This window comes from Henckelia pumila, unplaced genomic scaffold, assembly GCF_033568475.1.
Source record: "Henckelia pumila isolate YLH828 unplaced genomic scaffold, ASM3356847v2 CTG_512:::fragment_2:::debris, whole genome shotgun sequence".
Classification (NCBI taxonomy): domain Eukaryota; kingdom Viridiplantae; phylum Streptophyta; class Magnoliopsida; order Lamiales; family Gesneriaceae; genus Henckelia; species Henckelia pumila.
Genome location: NW_027331852.1, coordinates 12,641 through 32,034, shown reverse-complemented (window position 1 = coordinate 32,034; position 19,394 = coordinate 12,641). Strand labels below are relative to the sequence as shown.

At 37.8% G+C, this 19,394-nt stretch overlaps 1 protein-coding gene and 1 long non-coding RNA gene across 3 annotated transcripts; one reads left to right on the top strand and one right to left on the bottom strand.

The window, feature by feature from the left end:
* The first annotated feature begins 6,021 nt into the window (after window positions 1-6,021).
* LOC140872943 (uncharacterized) lies at window positions 6,022-10,072 on the top strand. Its single transcript, XM_073275868.1, has 3 exons — window positions 6,022-6,226; window positions 6,509-6,727; window positions 9,894-10,072. Exons 1-3 carry the CDS (start codon window positions 6,022-6,024, stop codon window positions 10,070-10,072), a joined length of 603 nt encoding a protein of 200 aa, XP_073131969.1.
* Window positions 10,073-10,405: 333 nt separating this feature from the next.
* Window positions 10,406-19,175, bottom strand: LOC140872941 (uncharacterized). Of its 2 annotated transcripts, XR_012147944.1 has the most exons (5): window positions 12,554-19,172; window positions 11,950-12,391; window positions 11,469-11,786; window positions 11,207-11,331; window positions 10,406-10,826 (listed from the first exon to the last, which is right to left on the bottom strand). It is a non-coding gene; the product is annotated as an uncharacterized lncRNA (long non-coding RNA). The 2 variants fall into 2 exon arrangements; XR_012147943.1 differs by having other exon boundaries at window positions 11,950-19,175.
* Window positions 19,176-19,394: the final 219 nt, after the last annotated feature.

Below are 19,394 nucleotides of genomic sequence, written 5' to 3'. Positions count from 1 at the left end.
GTAACTTCGCAATCTTTTTGTTTTGGAATTCGGAGTCCTAATTTAGAATGAAATTCGGTTAATTGGTGATTCCTACCAGTTATTACTGTAAGGTCCAAAAGTTCACTAATTTAATTACGTTAAGATAATTAAATCATGTGATTTAATGCATGTTATTTAGTAGGCTTAATTGCTATGTTTAATTATGTAAATTATTTGAATGCCTGAAATATTATGTAATATTTATGATTTTAAAGTTTTCATGTTGGTATTAATTTTGGGTCGTAGGGACGATCCTTGCCTTGGATTGAGTTAAGAAAAATATTTTTAAATAAAGTTGATGGGATGCAGTGTATTTTATTTATTGAGAGATAGTAAAATTTTAAAGGGCTTTTAATTGTAACTAATGAGCCGTGTTAGGAGTCCATTAGTCACAAAACGGTTTAAGCGTTCAGAATTTCTTCTATTTTCTCTCATTTGAACGCTTTCTTTTTCTCTCAAACACTGCATCAAGACTAGGGTTCTTCAAAGGCTCGAGGATAGATCGTCCTACCGCTCAGGTTAATTCCAATCAATCAATTCAGTCAAGTTTTTACTCATTTTGAAACCCATTCATGAATATATGTACTTTCAAGGTAAAACCCTAGGTGTTTTGATTGATGATCATGCACGTACTTGAAAAATTTATGAGTATGTTTCTTGATTGTAATACGTGAAGCATTCCTGATGTGTTCGGTCCTTGTTTATTCAGTTTTGAATGATTTGAAGGCAAGAAATCAGATTTTTGGGGTAAAAGTATGAATGAAGGTTTTTTATTCAAAATCTTTGAAATTATTAGTGTATTGGTACGAGTTATTTTTGAAGTTTTGATGTTGTTGAATGTTATTTTTTATGGAAAAGAGTCCCAAAGCATTGTGGGTTTTGAAATAGTGCAGAAAAGAAGAGTTTTCAGAAAAAAAAAAAGTCGCGACGGCGCGCCCGCGCCTGAGCCGCGCATTTTTGCGCACAGACGGCGCGCCCGCGCTGCTTCACGCCGAGCCTCCGCACTTTTGCAAGCGGGCTGCACTGCTTGTGCAGCGCGGCCGTGCCACAGGCTCGACTTTCCCACCTCTATGTACGTATTTTTGGGTCCTAAAATTCATGATTTTGATATTTTAATGTATTTTAATTATTTTAAGAATGTTTGTGAAAAAGTGTCAAGTTTTCGATGTTCGAAATGGACGGAATGCCTCACATGGATCAGTCAAGCTATGTAATGCATGTTTATGTTTCTTTCTTTTGAAAATTTATTCTTCATGAAATATTTTGAAGCATGTAAGCATTTAGCATCACGAGAAGTTTATGAGCATGACTTTACAATGATACGAAATGATATACTAAGATGAATGTGATAGTACATGGAAAATATTTTGATGATTTATGCATCTTGTGGTAATTATACGGGGTATGCACTTTGGGATGAGCTCCGAAGTGGTTATCCAAAGAATGAAAGTTTACGGGCGTAATGTCATATGCTTGTTGATCAACAGAAAATTATGAATGGCTCATTATGACGGTTGCCACACTACTCATACTTCATCACCCCAAATATTTTTATGTTATGGCTACAACAAAGTTATGTTTATTGCATGAAAGCTTAAGTTAATGTTTTCTCTTTAAAAGTTTAGAAAGATCTTTTTTTACGCATTTTCTTGTTGAGTCTTTAGACTCACTATAATTGAATGGTACAGGTAATGATGATGTTGATTCATTTATTGATGATTTTGTGGGCGGACATGAAGAAGAGGTAGGGGTCGGTCCAACGGGCGATGCATGAGTGCGAATGCTATTGAATGACTTTTGTTTAAACAAATTTTATGTTTTGATGGGAAAAACAAGTTTGAATTTTAAGTTGATGGTCATGTTTGGCAAAGACTTTTAGATGCTATTTCATTATTTGTGCACTTTTATTACGCTCATTTTAATAAAGAAGATGATGTTTCCGCAAAGTTTTTTTTTTTCCAAATTTTAAGTATGCATGTTTGAGTAACGTTCCGATTGATGAATTGGGACGTTACAGTTTGGTATCAGAGCAGTTCGCTCTGGGTTTGTTTGCACACATGCATTCTCGCCACGACCCTATGCTTCATCTTCATGTCTGTAAGTTTTATCTTATGGATTGTTTAAGATGCATGATAGTAATTACGATTAATAATTTATGCTTGTTGAGTATGATGTTATGTTTAAATAACATAATTAAGCATGTGGACTGTGTGGACATCAGGATTATGGCTAACCGTCAGAATAACCAATTTTTGGCTGGGTTGGCGACTCTGTTGCAAGAGCAGAGTAGAGCCCAAGGGGAACAGATTCAACAGTTAATCCAAGCACAAGCGGGCGGGCGGAACAACAATCAGCCGCTATTGACCAATCCGATCTTTAAGCAGTTTAAGGATCTGGGGCCACCAGAGTTTAAAGGAGGGGCTGATCCCCTTGTAGCCGAGGAATGGGTGCAGTCAGTGAAGAACATTTTTGACTACATGCAGCTCACTGATGCAGATCGTGTGAGGTGTGGCATCTTTATGTTCCGTGATGATGCACCGGTTTGGTGGCAGGGAGCCCGTTCCACTCTGGATATGACTACGTTGACTTGGAATGGATTCAAAGACGTGTTCTATGGGAAGTATTTCACTGTCAGTGCCAGGACTAGACTTGCCAGAGAATTTTTGGAGCTCCGCCAAGGGAGCATGTCCATTGCCGAGTATGTGAAGAAGTTTGAGAGGGGGAGGTACTTTGTGCCCATGATTTCGGGCAATAGTGAAGAGGAGTGTGGAGGGACTGAATGCCACTATTCGACGTGATGTCAGATTGAGTGGGGCAAAAACTTACCGAGCAGCGTCGATGAGGCTATGTTGTCAGAGAAAGACGGGAATGATATTATCAAAGAATCTCAGGCGAAGAGAATCAGCTATCAAGGGAGAGAGCAGCAAGGGTCTAGCCAGAAGAGACCGTACCAAACTCCAGCTCAGAGGAGACCGCAGCAGCAGCAGCGCCAAAACCCCAATCAGGCGCGACCTCAGGGACAGAATCAGCCGAACGCCAATGTTTCAAGGCCGGCGAATGCACCTATTTGTCAGAAGTGTGGAAAGTCACACTCAGGTCAATGCATGCTTGTGACCAATCTTGCTTTCTTTGCAAGAAGTCACGACATTTCGCCAAGGATTGCCCGCAATCAAAGGGTCCTATAAGGAAAGAGTGTTTGCTATGACTCACGATCAAGTTGACCCAGATTCTGCAATTGTCACAGGTATGATCCGTATTGCTGAATTACCTGCTTTCGTGTTGATAGATACAGGAGCTACGCACTATTTTATGTCTGTTATTTTTATGATGAAATTAAGGGTCTTTTCGGATGAATCTATTTTCAAATTTTGTGTGTCGTTACCTTCAGGAGAAGAACTGAAATGTAGTAGTGTGATAAGAAATTGCAAGGTTCAGATGCAGAGCCTAGTTTTGTGTGCAGATTTTATTGTTTTGAAAATGGTGGATTTCGATGCGATTTTGGAATGGACTGGTTGGCTCAGCATGAGGCTATTATTGACTGCAAACGAAGAACCGTCTCTTTGAAAGATCGGAATGGAAAATCGTTTGTGTTCCGCACTACATCTAAGAGGAGCTCACCAGGTATGATTTCTGCAGGAACGACCTGGCAATTATTGAGTAATGGGTGTACAGGATTTCTTGAAAGTCTAACTGGGGATCTGGAGGTACAGCGACCGAAACTTGGGGAAGTGGAGGTAGTGAAAGATTTTCCAGAAGTATTTCCCGATGATGTTGCGGGATTGCCGCCAGTCAGGGAAGCCGAATTTGGGATAGAATTGTTGCCTGAAACTAAGCCAGCTTCTAAGGCACCGTACAGATTGGCACCGACGGAGATGAAATACTTGAAGGATCAGTTGCAGGAGTTACTGGATAAGGGGTTCATCAGACCGAGTGTTTCGCCATGGGGTGCACCAGTGTTGTTTGTTAAGAAGAAAGATGGGTCAATGAGGTTGTGCATTGACTACAGGGAGCTGAATCGGGTTACAGTAAAGAACAAATATCCCTTGCCCAGAATATATGATCTGTTCGACCAGTTGCAAGGGGCGGTGGTGTTCTCGAAAATTGACCTACGATCAGGCTACCACCAGCTGAAAGTGAAAGATGAGGATGTGCAGAAGACAGCATTCAGGACTCGCTATGGCCACTACGAGTTCCTAGTAATGTCGTTTGGGTTGACCAATGCACCAGTTGTGTTCATGGATTTGATGAACATGGTGTTTTAACCCTTCTTGGATCAGTTTATCATAGTCTTCATAGATGACATATTGAACTACTCTCGCAGTCTAGAGGAACATCGTCAGCACTTGTCTACGGTGTTGTAGATTCTGAAAGAAAAAAAAAAAATTGTACGCTAAGTTCAGTAAGTGTGAATTTTGGCTGGATCAGATTTCATTTTTGGGTCATATAGTTTCAGCTAAGGGAATTGAGGTGGATCCGTCTAAGGTGGAAGCGGTTCGAAATTGGGTTGCTCCGAAGAATGCTACAGAAATACGGAGTTTCTTTGGTTTAGCAAGCTACTACAGAAGATTTATTCAAAACTTCTCCAAGATAGCTCTACCACTGACTTCCTTAACTCGAAAAGGTGTGAAGTTTGTGTGGTCAGAACAATGTGAGAAGAGTTTTGCAGAATTGAAGAAAAGACTGATGTCAGCGCCAGTGCTAGCAATTCCCGAAGGCACAGGTTGTTTTGTGGTTTATACCGATACTTCTAAGAGTGGATTAGGGGCTTTTTTGATGCAGGATGATAAAGTAATATCATATGCATCTCGACAGCTAAAAATTCATGAGAAGAACTATCTGACTCATGACCTGGAGTTGGCTGCAGTTGTATTTGCTTTAAAACTGTGGAGACACTACTTGTACGGTGAAAGGTGTCATATTTTCACTGATCACAAAAGCCTAAAATATTTCTTCACTCAGAAGGAGTTGAACATGAGGCAAAGGAGATGGATGGAATTGGTGAAGGACTACGACTGTGACATTAGCTACCATTCAGGTAAGACTAATGTAGTAGCAGATGCATTGAGTCACAAGTCTGCAGCATTGAACCAATTGACAGTCCAACAAGAGTTGATTGCTGATTTTGAACGGATGAGCTTGGAGATACTCGGACCAAGGGATGTGTGCACACTATCAGCAATAATGGTAGTACCTAATTTGCTAGATAGAATTCGAACATGCCAAGTTTCTGATGAACAGTTGATAACGTGGAGAACAAGAGATGATGCTAAGGGTTGTACACTGTATACCATCAAAGACGGCATTGTGCATAACAGAGGTAGAATGTGGGTGCCAGCAGTGGATTCATTAAGAATGAAAGTGATGACTGAAGCCCATAATGTTCCGTATTACCTTCATTCAGGGAGTACAAAGATGTATAAAGACCTAAAATCCTTATATTGGTGGCCAGGTATGAAGAAGGATGTTGTAAAATTTTTGAGTGAATGTTTGACTTTTCAGCAAGTGAAGATCGAGCATCAGAGACCGGCAGGACTTCTGAAACCATTGCCAATACCCACATGGAAGTGGGAAGATGTTACGATGGACTTCGTAGTAGGATTTCCAGTTACGCCGCGAAGGACGAACTCAATTTGGGTGATAGTGGACTGGTTAACAAAGTCAGCTCATTTCCTTCCAGTCAGGAATAACTTCTCAATGAATCAGTATGCAGAACTGTACATTCAAGAAATAGTCAGACTACACGGGGTTCCAATGAGAATAGTGTCTGACAGAGATCCTAAATTCACCTCAAACTTTTGGGGAAGTTTACACCGAGGTTTGGGAAAAAAGCTAGCTTTCAGCACAGCTTTCCACCCCCAAACAGATGATCAGTCAGAACGAGTAATTCAGATACTCTAAGACATGTTGAGGGCTTGTATGATTGATTTTGGAGGTAGTTGGGAATCGAAATTGCCTTTGGTGGAGTTTACTTACAACAATAGTTATCAAGAAACTATTGGCATGGCTCCTTATGAGGTATTGTATGGGAGAAGATGTAGAACTCCCCTACACTGGGATGAAGTTGGAGATAGAGCTGTTTTAGAACCAAAAATAGTGACTCAAATGGTAGATGTAATAGCCAAGATCAGAGACAGAATGTTGTCAGCTCAAAGTCGACAGAAAAGTTACGCCGACCAGCGACGTAGAAATTTGGAGTTTTTAGTAGGTGACCATTTTTAAAGGTATCATCATGGAAAGGAGTTATGAGATTTGAAAAAAGAGGTAAATTGAGTCCAAGATATATAGGACCTTTTGAGATCCTAGAAAAAGTAGGGGCTCGAGCTTACCGAGTGGCAGGAGTTATGAGATTTGGAAAAATAGGTAAATTGAGTCCAAGATATATAGGACCTTTTGAGATCCTAGAAAAAGTAGGGGCTTAAGCTTACCGAGTGGCACTACCGCCAAACTTGGAGGGTGTTCACAATGTCTTTCATATCTCCATGTTAAGGAAGTATGTGGCCTTCTCATGTTATTCGCCATGAGCCAGTGGAACGGACGCCAGACTTATCCTACGAGGAGATGCCTGTTAAAATCTTGGACAGACAAGTTCGTAGGTTGAGAAACAGAGAGATTCCAATGGTGAAAGTCTTATGGCGCAACCAGTTGGTTGAGGAAGCTACCTTGGAAACCAAGCAGGATATGCGAGCACGCTATCCTGAACTGTTTGGTAAGTTGAATTTCGAGGACAAAATTATTTTAAGAAGGGTAGAGTTGTAAGGTCCAAAAGTCCACTAGCTTAATCACCTTAAGATAATTAAATCATGTGATTTAATGCATGTTATTTAGTAGGCTTAATTGCTATCTTTAATTATGTGAATTATTTGAATGCATGAAATATTATGTGATATGTATGATTTTAAAGTTGTTATGTTGGTATTAATTTTGGGTCGTAGGGACGAGCCTAACCTTGAATTGAGTTAAGAAAAATATTTTAAAATAAAGTTGATGGGATGTAGTGTATTTTATTTATTGAGAGAGAGTAAAATTTTAAGGATTTTTAATTGTAATTAATGGGCCGTGTTAGGAACCCATTAGTCACAAAATGGTTTAAGCGTTCAGAATTTCTTCTCTTTTCTCTCATTTGAACGCTCTTTTTTCTCTCAAATCTCTCTCTCAAACGCTGCATCAAGACTAGGGTTCTTCAGAGGCTCGAGGCTAGATCGTCCTACCGCTCAGGTTAATTCCAATCAATCAATTCAGGCAAGTTTTTACTGATTTTGAAACTCATTCAAGAATATATGTATTTTCAAGGTAAAATCCTAGGTGTTTTGATTGATGATCTATGCACGTTCTTGAAAAATTTATGAGTATGTTGCTTGATTGTGATACGTGAAGCATTCCTGATGTGTTCGGTCCTTGTTTATTGAGTTTTGAATGATTTGAAGGCAATAAATCAGATTTTTGGGGTAAAAGTATGAATGAAGGTTTTTGATTCAAAATCTTTGAAATTATTAGTGTATTGGTACGAGTTACTTTTGAAGTTTTGATGTTTTTGAATGTTATTTTTTATGGAAAAGAGTCTCAAAGCATTGTGGGTTTTGAAATAGTGCAGAAAAGAAGAGTTTTCAAAAAAGAAGTCGCGACGGCGCGCCCGCGCTGCTGAGAAGTGCGCCCGCGCCTGAGCCGCGCATTTCGGCGCACAGGCGACGCGCTCGCGCTGCTGAAGCAGCGCGCCCGCGCCGAGCCTCCGCACTTTTGCGTGCGGGCTGCGCGGCCGCGCCGCAGGCTCGACTTTCTCACCCCTATGTACGTATTTTTGGGTCCTAAAAATCATGATTTTGATATTTTTAATGTATTTTAATTATTTTAAGAATGTTTGTGAAAAAGTATCAAGTTTTCGATGTTCGAAACGGATGGAATGCCTCACATGGATCAGTCAAGCTATGTAATGCATGTTTATGTGTCTTTCTTTTGAAAATTTATTCTTCATGAAATATTTTGAAGCATGTAAGCATGTTAGCATCACGAGAAGTTTATGAGCATGAATTTACAATGATACGAAATGATATAGTAAGATGAATGTGATGGTACATGGAAAATATTTTGATGATTTATGCATCTTGTGGTTATTATACGGGGTATGCACTTCGGGATGAGCTCCGGAGCGGCTATCTAAACATGACTCACGGGATGGATATACGGGGTATGCACTTCGGGATGAGATCCGAAGCGGCTATCCAAAGAATGAAAGTTTACGGTCGTAATGTCATATGCTTGTTGATCAACAGGAAATTATGAATGGCTCATTATGACGGTTTTCACACTACTCATACTTCATCACCCCAAATATTGTTATGCTATGGCTACAACAAAGTTATGTTTATTGCATGAAAGCTTAAGTTAATGTTTTCTCTTTAAAAGTTTAGAAAGATCTTTTTTTTATGCATTTTCTTGCTGAGTTTTTAGACTCACTATATTTGAATAGTGCGGGTAATGATGATTTTGATGCATTTATTGATGATTTTATGGGCGGACATGAAGAAGAGGCAGAGGTCGGTCCAACGGGCGATGCATGAGTGCGAATGCTATTGAATGAGTTTTGTTTAAACAAATTTTATGTTTTGATGGGAAAAACAAGTTTTGAATTTTAAGTTGATGATCATGTTTGGCAAAGACTTTTAGATGCTATTTCATTATTTGTGCACTTTTATTACGCTCATTTTAATAAATAAGATGATGCTTCCGCAAAGTTTTTATTTTTCTCAAATTTTAAGTATGCATGTTTGAGTAACGTTCCGATTGAGGAATTGGGACGTTACAATTACTTCGATTGACTTCTCTTTTACGTACCCATGAAGAGATTCTATTAATTTTTTAATTACTTGTTAGTTGTTATAACTTGAGTTAATTGTATCCTTCCATGCTTCGTCAGAGGTAGTGTTCTGATTGAAGTAGAAACTTGGTACATTTTATATCTTATATTTTTATTGGTATTTATATATTAACTGAACTTTTGTTGTTGTTTACATACTTTTATGTGGTTTCACTGATCTTTTGTCAGGTTAAAAATGCAAAATTAGTTTTATCCATTTTGGCTTGTTCTAGGATATCATTAGGAAGAAGAAAGCCATACATTTTATACTAGCATTTTTTTTCCTATGAGCTTTACTGTATTTTATATCTTTTTCGTGCTTAGGCTATTCCTGTATTTAATGTGTTGTTCTTCAGCATAGATTTGAGTTTTTAGTTTCACCGATTCTTTGAGAGTCAAACAAATGCTAAATTTGTGTAATGCTATTTTTAATCGTGTGAGAATTGGGGTATATTCAAAGGGGCATTCAAAGGTGGCCTTTGGGGTGCAGGAGATCTGTATGGAATGTGTAGATATGTGGGATATTTATCTATATTAGGGAGGTGCACGTGCGTTGCACGTGAAAGACCTACAAGAAGATATATATCATAATAATTGCATTAAATTAAAGCATAAATATACAATCAACAATATTTATAGACTAAGCGTTCGAACTAAACAAAATGAATAGAATACCAAAAGATTATATAAGGACTCATGGTCATGTAAGATTGAGTACCGTAGTAATATTCTTTTAAGTTTCCAAACTGAATACAAGGATTATAAACCTTAAAAAAGTAAAACAGTAAAAGATAGCATGATATCATAGTAGATATAAGGACGGAAAACAATTTGTTGCTTGAAACCACAAATTCCTGCTCCATCGTTCTTGCTTTATCTTAATATTGAGAGAATGATTTGCATGCCTTATATGTCTCATTCTCTTTTGGTATAAACACAAAATTTTCGTTGTCGTCAAGATCAATTATAGCTTGTTTTCCTTTTTTCTTCTTTGAAAAACGTGTATGTTCTTTTGTTTTAGCTTGCTTGTCGTCTTCCTTGCCTATTTGGGTAGTAACTCTTAGCTTGTCTGTCAAGGTTGGCTGGTTTGCTTTATCCTTACTTGGGAAAAGCTCGATTGGTTTCTCTGCTCCTGCTATGATATCTAGCATGTCGTTCATCGTTTTCACTTATTTGTCCAGCTCGGTTAAGAATTTATGAGTGTCGTCGTTGAGTTGCTTGAGTGGATAATCCTCCATTGTTTTCGGGGCAGAATGCATGATAAAGTTTTAAAATAAATAGTGAGCTCTTATATGTGTTCAACAATATGTATTATTTAGCACATTAATAGATTAGTATAACCTCATCATTATTTTGATGTACTCTTCCACAGGATATCCGATAAATAATGCTGCAACTTCTTCAAATAGTGTTATTCTTGCGATATTATTTGCATCTTCGATCAACATCGTCAACTGATACATGTAGAATTTGAAGCTTTTAAATCTTTAGAAGTTTCTAAATATTTCATAGTACAAGTTTAGGCAATAAGTAGTGATACAACCTTGGAACCACGATAACATCTAATTTGATGCAATTCATGTCATGTGTCGTCTTTGTAAAGCCTTACAACATTGGTTGCAAGCATACCATGGACACGATGCATTTTCGATCTCCTTTATGCGTCCTTGAATGTAGTAATAAGCATTCTACATTGAATGAAATTTTTTAATATAGCGTATGTTGCTGGTTCTTCTCTAAGTATTTATTTTTTGAATGATGATATGTATATTGAAAAAACATAATGTGAAGAAGGGCAAGTTAAATGGAGTATAATGCAAATAATACTAAGCAAACCCCGGTTAAAGTGCTCCGGTTGTTCAAGATATCTTGAATAGACACCTGTTTAGAATCCTTTATCATCTTCTGAATCCAAAGATCATTTAGTTGAATACCATTCGCATTCGGAAGCAACCTAGAAATTTTTAGTTCATTACAAATGTGAGAAAAAAAAGTGGCATATTTCATTGCAAGGCTTGTGAAATATAACTATATATATATCCTATAAGCATGGTTTTTTGGTTGTCATTCTATCAGATTATTTGTTTACAATGTTTGTATGGTACGGTGAATTTATTGGTATTTATTATCATGAAGAAACACATGAGTTATAACAAACACATAAATGTGGATACATTGAGTTTGCGTTTGTCGTATCGTCACAAATGGGATCGAAAAATATAGCAATTGTTGCAAAAAATTTGATTTGAGGTTTACCTAAATCAGTAACAGTTAAATTTGATAATGTAAATGATTTCGAATAAATAGATGTAAACTAAGAACTCATAAGGTTACCAAGGTATTCTTGAATCTTCAAATTGCATAAAGCAACTTTTGGGTGTTGAGATTTCATCTGTTTCATTAACAAGCCTTCATTGACAGCAAGATCGTCCCATATGAAGACATTTAAAAGCCTCAACCTGTATGCAATTTAAAACGTATTTTCATGGTAATTTAAAAGCTATTTGTTGATAAGTAAACGAATTGATTGAAGCAAAATATCTCTTCTGTAGCTTATGAAAGCATCTTTATTAAAGCAATTCAATGGTTTAACTACCTCAAGGAAGCCAACTATGTCTGTATTGGTTTGTCGTGGATAATGTTAGAATTATCTGTCAGTTTTGTATGTATTTCAAAAAGTAATTCTGCAGTACAAATGTACTGTGATTGGTCTCATAACTGAGTTCGTCGTCGATGTCTTCAAATTTCCGAAAAGCAAGATTGAGTGTGCGGGGCTGTTGCGTTTCTGGAAACTCTATAGCAATTGTTGTTTCCTGAATAGTTAGCTCGAATCTTGGGTACACATTTGCATAAGTTTCGTTGATATGCTTGACAAAAGGTTAGCATCCAAATAGATTATGTTTGTGCGGAGTGCCTGTTGAAATTGTTGAATTACGTTTGAGAAAATGAGGCCACGGATCATTGTGTCCTACCTTTGTAATAAATATGATCGAAAGGTTCAAATGAAAGCAGTAAGATATGATAGAAAAGGGGGCAAATGGATAATAATTCTGATACTACTGACTGGTGTAACTCACTTCTTCATCGATGAAGATCATCTTCCGAATCGTTTTGCCTTGTCTGGTTGCAACTTCAGAACCTTGGCGCAATACGACAAAATTTCTGCCGTTTGCCTGAAGATCCTTTAGAGGTATGATATATGGTTGATCGATGCTTGCATTGACTTTAGCCATCAGTGACAACAAAGAATGTCCCAAAAATAAAGTTGGAAATGCCTGGGACCATTCGAATTCCGAATCAGGTATAAGCAGAGGCAAAGAATGGAAAACTTGGCCAGACACACGGAACGTCTAACAAAAGCCAATTCCCTTTCAACGAAGTGAGAGAAAATACTTTTGTATAATTGCACTTTAGACGGAACAAAAGGGAAAAGTAATTTAATCTTTCCACGATCGCAACAAAAATATGGGGGTTCACAAGGGAACCGACACCAAGGCACCAATGTAAAGAGGCATGAACCTAGAGAGCATGAGTACAACAAAGAGAACAAAAACACATGGACATTAAATCACGAAGAAAACAAACACATGTATATATTATTAGAAGAAAAAAATAACTGGGAAACCATAAAGAGACACCAATCTAGAAACAAGAGAGCAAGAAAGGGAGCAGAGCACGTACCCTGCGACAAAACCAGAGACGGCAGCCGTTGGACAACCTCGCGTCACCATAGATACAAGGTGAAAAATGACAGGAATGTAAAGAAATTCAACAGCGATGAGAATGCATAACGTGAACTTATCAATCCAGAAGACATTAATCATGCAGAAGTGTAAACGGAAAAACATGTAGGATGTATATTGATTGCGGCATAAAAGTAAGCAGCAACCAAATTACAAATAAGACCATGAAAAATAAAACTTTCTATCCAAAACATCAAGGGTATAGAGATAAAATCACAATTGGGAGTGGCTTATTTAGAATATAGATAGATAGATAGATAGATATTTTGTTTGCTTTCGGTGAGGTGAATCCATTCCTATCTATCTCCAACTATATGCATCGTATATGTTGATAAGTTTGGACACAAGTTAAGGAAATTTAAATGATTTTGTGCATGTTTTTCGAAAGTAATTGAATGTTTTGTCTCCAAAAGACCTCAAAGTTGTCCGTTTGAATAAGAGTGCACGGTTTTTTTCTTGCTATGTTGTGTTCTTAATTGTAGTCAAATTTGATCTAATTTGTGCTTAACATGATTTTATGTTTATACCTTTGATGTAATTTGTGATTTAAGACTATATCTTGATGAAGGAACATTAATTCGAAAAAATATTTGAAGAAATATTTGGGTATGTATTCTGTCCATTTTTGTCTTTTTCGTTTCATGGGCTGTAACTTTTTCTCTATGAAATTTCACCTTCAACAATTTTCTCAGTCTCTTCTATCATTTTATTATTTTTAAGGATCATTTTTGGAATTTTTCTGTTTTTTGTCCTGTTTTATTTTTTACCTTAATGATTATTTTCTGATTGGTTGTGTCTAAGAAATAGATAACTCAAATTATTTTTAACGTTTATTTTCAGCTCCTTGCAGATAGTTTACTGAATGAAAATTTATATTTGAGGTGATGGTAATATGCATTCATTTTTTTTTATGTTGTGTTTTATATCACTTTAATTTATATGTCAATCTTTTCCAAAACAATTTTTATGGATTAAATATTGTAGTACTAAAAATATTTGTCCGAACGGGGAAAGAGACCAGAGAATAGAAAAGAGAATTCATCTTTCAGAATTCAAACTTGGCACCTCGCGTGGATTTGAGAAAAAGTAGGTAACATACTGGTTGGACTTCTTTCTCTTACAAAGTAGAGCATTTTTCTCTATCTTTTCCTATTAATCCTTGCTGAGCTGTGATAATGTTGTTGATAGATTTTAAGGCTTGAATACTTTATAACCACTCATATAGAAACATACCATGTGACTGAATTTTTTTTTCTCAAATCGTTTCTTGCAACTAGTTATTCTTGTAATTTACAATCAATGTCAGTGTTCAAGATTATTCATGGATATCCATGTTACGAGTGATGAATTCCTTCTTTTTTTTGGCTAATGTTTCTAAACTTATTCTTCTCGCACTTGCGTAAAAAATATTCTTTGACAAATTAAAATAAATTTGAATTTTCCATGTTATTTTAGGAAACATATTCTAAATGGTTCTACGTTTCTTATTTCCCCCATTGCTTTATTTTATATATTTTTTTATTATTTAATTAACCTACGATCATCCTTTTTCACATGCTCAATAAATGTATAGTTCATACAAGAAAGTGCCACTAGCAGCAGCATTGGCAATCTCGTGCAAAAAAAATTTGTGAATTTTGGATTTGAGCATTCGTCGGAAGGCAATATACTTTTTTTGGTTATTGAGTAGTGTATTATTTGTGCATTTCATCATATTATGTGAGATTTAGTTATTACAATCACTTTCCTTTGTACTAAATCTTACAATTATTTCACATTGGTAGTATCCATGATCGCAAGGGGGGCCTAAATCTGAGCATGCATGATCATGGAGACTAGCAAGCTGTTGGACAATTTACAAAATCTCATTCAAGAATATTGGGGAACCAACCAAACTGCATCTCCATTGGAGATGGGAGCAGGGCTTGTCGATCCCATCAAAGAATTAGAACCAAGCCTTGTCTACAACTTGGATGCCTAGGATTATGTTAACTTCATGTGTGGCCTAAATCTGAGCATGCATGATATTCAAACAATCACAAAGTTTTCGCATTATGTCTGCCACACAAATCCTACACTTGATCTCAACTACCAGTCCTTCATTGTATATTTCAACGGCATTGACACGAAGTCAATAGAGTTTTGGAGGACTCTGACAAACTTGGGTAGCGCGATGCCCGCTATGTGGCGAAAGTAGATGCAATGCAGGGATTTCATGTTAGTGTAGATCAGGATACACTTGTTTTTCGAGGCAAGGATGATTAAAAAAAAAAAAGAGATACAAACTAACTGTGGAGGGGCCCTATCCGAATGAGGGTACTGTTCTTCATGGACATCTGAAGTGGGGCCATCATGCCCGACTTCAATATCGTCGGGCAGTTTACAAATGGTCATCGTGAGCTAAAGTCGGCCAATTTTGGTGACGGTTTGTGCCCATGACATGTTTGTTAGAACATAACTGTATGACGATTGTAGCAGCGACTCTTGCACCTATGAATCCTAAGTGATGGTAGGCTCACTAGCCTTTTCAAGGTCATTAACGTGGCACACCACTAGATGCAATGGCGATTTCACTGTTGCACAATGTTGATGGATGTATCAGTGATGTCCACAATTAACACTAATTTCTTTGAAACCTACAAGGATTCACCATTTTCCTCCCACCACACTTGGTGCTCTTTGAACGAGTCCGAACATACACAAATTCCATTCATGGGCACTTTGTCGATGAAATTCAGAAACACCCGGCTTACTTGTCATCAACCCGAGACCAGCTAGCTTTCAACTTAGCCATAACTCATTCGGCTTGAATTCCTTAACCGGAGCATGACCAGATTCCAAATTCGGTGGACTCAGGAATATGGCCGGAGGAATGCCCAAGATACCCCACATATGGATGTTTTGGTAGCACGCTTCTTTAACAAGGCCATGAAAGCGGAAAATCATCACGCCATTCTCTGCTACAGACACTTTTGGACATGACAAGCATTTTTCCTCCATTGCTAGCTGCTGGAAACTTTGTCCATGGTTCAGGCACCCAGAGCTTTCTCTCGCCATTTACGCACCTGCCTTCGACCCAAAGAAAGACATATATGTCTCATACTTCACAGCTACAATTGATAGCGCAGTAGCTGATGGAATCGATGTCCTCTCCTTGTGATCAATTGGTTCATTGGTTGAATATATCCAAGGAGAAATGCCTCTTGGTCACCAGGGCCGCAGGTAGCATTGGGCTCGCCCTCCAAAATATCGACAGTGTTGTTTCTTGGGATCTCACGGTGGCAGCAAGTACGGTGGATCGTGAATTCGCGGCAACTATTCTAATTGCAGTAACGGATTATCCATCACAGGTTCGTCTTTATACCCACTAAATGACATTGTAGTTTTGGCACATCTTCCACCGGTGAATGTCAAGATCAGTGTTTTAAAAAGCATCCTACGTTGTGCGCTATCGTGCATTTTTATGGTTTAGCTCTACATGATGCTAATATTTTAGCGTTTTGCACGAATAGCGCACGTTATTCTCAAGAAAAGCACGCTATAACGTATGTGGGCAAAGACTAAAGATCCATAATTGACATATTTTGACTAAACTTAAAGGTTCAAACAAGCAAGGTTGGGTCTTGAAGAGGCTAGTGAGCCTACCATCGCTGAGGGATTCATAGGTGCAGGAGTGGTTGTTGCAATTGTCATATGGTTCTGTTCAAACAAACATGTCATAGACACAAACCGTGGCCAAAAGTGGTTAACTTTAGCTCACGAGGACCATCTGTAAACTGTTCGGCGATATTGAAACCGGACGTGATGGCGTGACTTCAGATGTCCATGAAAAATAGTTACCTCATTCAGACATGGCCCCTCCACAGTCAGTTTATAGCTTTTCTTATCATTCTTCCCTCAGAAAACAAGTGTATCTGGATCTACACTAACACGGAATCCCTGCATCACATCTACTTTGGCCACATAACGGGACATCACACTACCCAAGTTTGTCAGAGTCCTCCAAAACTCGACTGACTTCGTGCCATTGCAGTTGAATATGCAATGAAGGACAGGTAGTTGAGATCAAGTGCATGATTTTGGGGGCAGACGTAATGCGAAGACCTTGTGATTACTTGAATCTCATGCATGCTCAGATTTAGGCCACACATGAAGTTTACATAATCCTGGGCATCCAAGTTGTAGACAAGGCTTGGTTTTAAGTCTTTGATGGGATCGACAAGCCCTGCCCCCATCTCCAAGGGAGACGCGGTTTGGTTGGTTCCCCAATATTCTTGAATTGGATTCTGTAAATTGTCCAACAGCTTGGTAGTGTCCATGATCAGGATTATGTTAACTTCATGTGTGGCCTAAATCTGAGCATGCATGAGATTCAAACAATCACAAGGTTTTCGCATTATGTCTATCACACAAATCCTACACTTGATCTCAACTAACAGTCCTTCATTGTATATTTCAACGGCAGTGGCACGAAGTCAATAGAGTTTTGGAGGACTCTGACGAACTTGGGTAGCGTGATGCCCGCTATGTGGCCAAAGTAGATGCTATGCAGGGATTCCGGGTTAGTGTAGATCCGAATACACTTGTTTTTCGAGGCAAGAATGAAAAAAAAAAAAAAAAAAAAGAGCTACAAACTGACTGTGGAGGGGCCCTGTCCGAATGAGGGTACTATTTTTCATGGACATCTGAAGTAGGACCATCATGTCCGGCTTCAATATCGTCATGCAGGTTACATATGGTCATCGTGAGCTAAAGTCGGCCAATTTTGGTGACAGTGTATGCCTATTACATGTTTGTTAGAACAAAACTGTATGACGATTGTAGCAGCGACTCTTGCACCTATGAATCCCAAGTGATGATTAGGCTTACTAGCCATTTCAAGGTCATTAACGTGGCACGCCACTATCTTGACCAGCGTTTTAAAAAGCGTAGTATTGGCCCGTAGCGTTTTTATCCCATCATAGCGTAAATAGCATAGCGCAAAGCGCAAACTATTCGTGCATAATAATTATTTAATTAATTTATTTAATTAAAAAATAGAAAAATACTTATATACAGGTAAAAAAGTGAGATAATTAGGCATGAAACCATAACAATTAATCATTAGATCCCAAAATATAGTTTCAACATCTATATAGTCCTTTTCAACACTAACAAGACCCAACCTTGCTTGTTTGAACTTTAAGTTTGGTCAAAATATGTCAATTATGAGTCTTTAATTTTTTTCCAAATACGTTATAGCGTGATTTTCCTGAGAATAACATGCGCTATTCGTGCAAAACGCTAAAATATTAGCGTCATGTAGAGCTAAACCATAAAAATGCACGATAGCGCACAACATATGACGCTATTTAAAATACTTATCTTGACATTCACTGGTGGAAGATGTGCCGCATTACAATGTCATTTAGTGGGTATAAAAACGAACCTGTGATGGATAATCCGTTACTGCAATTAGAATAGTTGCTGAGAATTCACGATCCACCGTACTTGCTGCCACAGTGAGATCCCAAGAAACAGCACTGTCGATATTTCGGAGGTCGAGCCCGGAGTTACCTGCGGCCCTGGTGACCAAGAGGTCTTTCTCCATGGATATATGCACTCAATGAAGCAATTGATCACAAGAAGAAGACATCGATTCCATCAGCTACTGCGCTATCAATTGCAGCTGTGAAGTCTGAGGCATATATGCCTTTTTTTCTGGGTCGAAGGCAGGTGCGTAAATGGCGAGGGAAGCTTCGGGTGCCTGAACCATAGACAAAGTTTCCAGCAGCTAGCAATGGAGGAAAAATGTGTCATGTCCAAAAGGTGTCTGTAGCAGAGAATGACGTGAGGATTTGCCGCTTTAATGGTCTTGTTAAAAAAGCATGCCACCAAAACATCCACTTGTGGGGTATCTGGGGCATTCCTCCGGTCATATTCCTGAGTCCACCTAATCTGGAATCTGGCCATGCTTCGGTTAAGGAATTCAAGCCGAATGAGTTGTGGCTAAGTTGAAAGCTGGCTGATCTCGGGTTGATGACAAGTAAGTCGGGTGTTTATGGATTTCATCGACAAAGTGGCCATGAATGAAATTTGTGTATGCTCGAACTCGTTCAAAAAGCACCAAGTGTGGTGGGAGGATAATGGTGAATCCTTGTAGGTTTCAGATGGAATTAGTGTTAATTGTGGACATCACTGATACAACCATCAACATTGTGCAACAGCAAAATCGAAATCGTCATTGCCATTTTTCTTTCTTCCTTTAGTTCTTTCTTTCTTTAGTGAGCTAGCTGTGTGTGGGGAGGGAAGGAACCGGCTGTAGCTTAATTTATAGACCCTGACATATTCAATAAGGGGAGAGTTTGAAAAATGACTTTGGTCAACCAAATTTTTTGATTTATGACCTTATTTCAAAAAAACTTTGCAAAATAACCTTCAAATACAAAGGAAATTTAAAAACCAAAACAAAGGAAAAAATTGAGGAAGTTATATTTTCAAATCATGGTCAAACGGAGGTTATTTAGTTAAATAAATCCATTCAATAAGTGATAGAAAAAAAATCATTAATTAATTTAACATCATAAAATCAAGAATAATGCTAAAAGTACCATCAATATATCTTATAAAAATATAAAAATATTTATAATAATTATATCGAATAACTTTTACTATTATATCATAAGATTTTAATATTATATCATGAGATTTTGTATTCAATATGTCAAGAGATTTGAAATTAAATAAAATTTTATATTGATTTTTTTATGATGTAAGATATTTTGTATAAATTTAATTAT

Coding starts and splice junctions, on each gene's coding strand:
- LOC140872943 (XM_073275868.1), top strand. CDS start 6,022: ATGGCTCCTTATGAGGTATTGTATGGGAGAAGATGTAGAACTCCCCTA. Junction 6,227..6,508: donor AAATTTGGAGTTTTTAGTAG/GTGACCATTTTT, acceptor CTCCATGTTAAG/GAAGTATGTGGCCTTCTCAT. Junction 6,728..9,893: donor ACGCTATCCTGAACTGTTTG/GTAAGTTGAATT, acceptor CTTTTGTTTTAG/CTTGCTTGTCGTCTTCCTTG.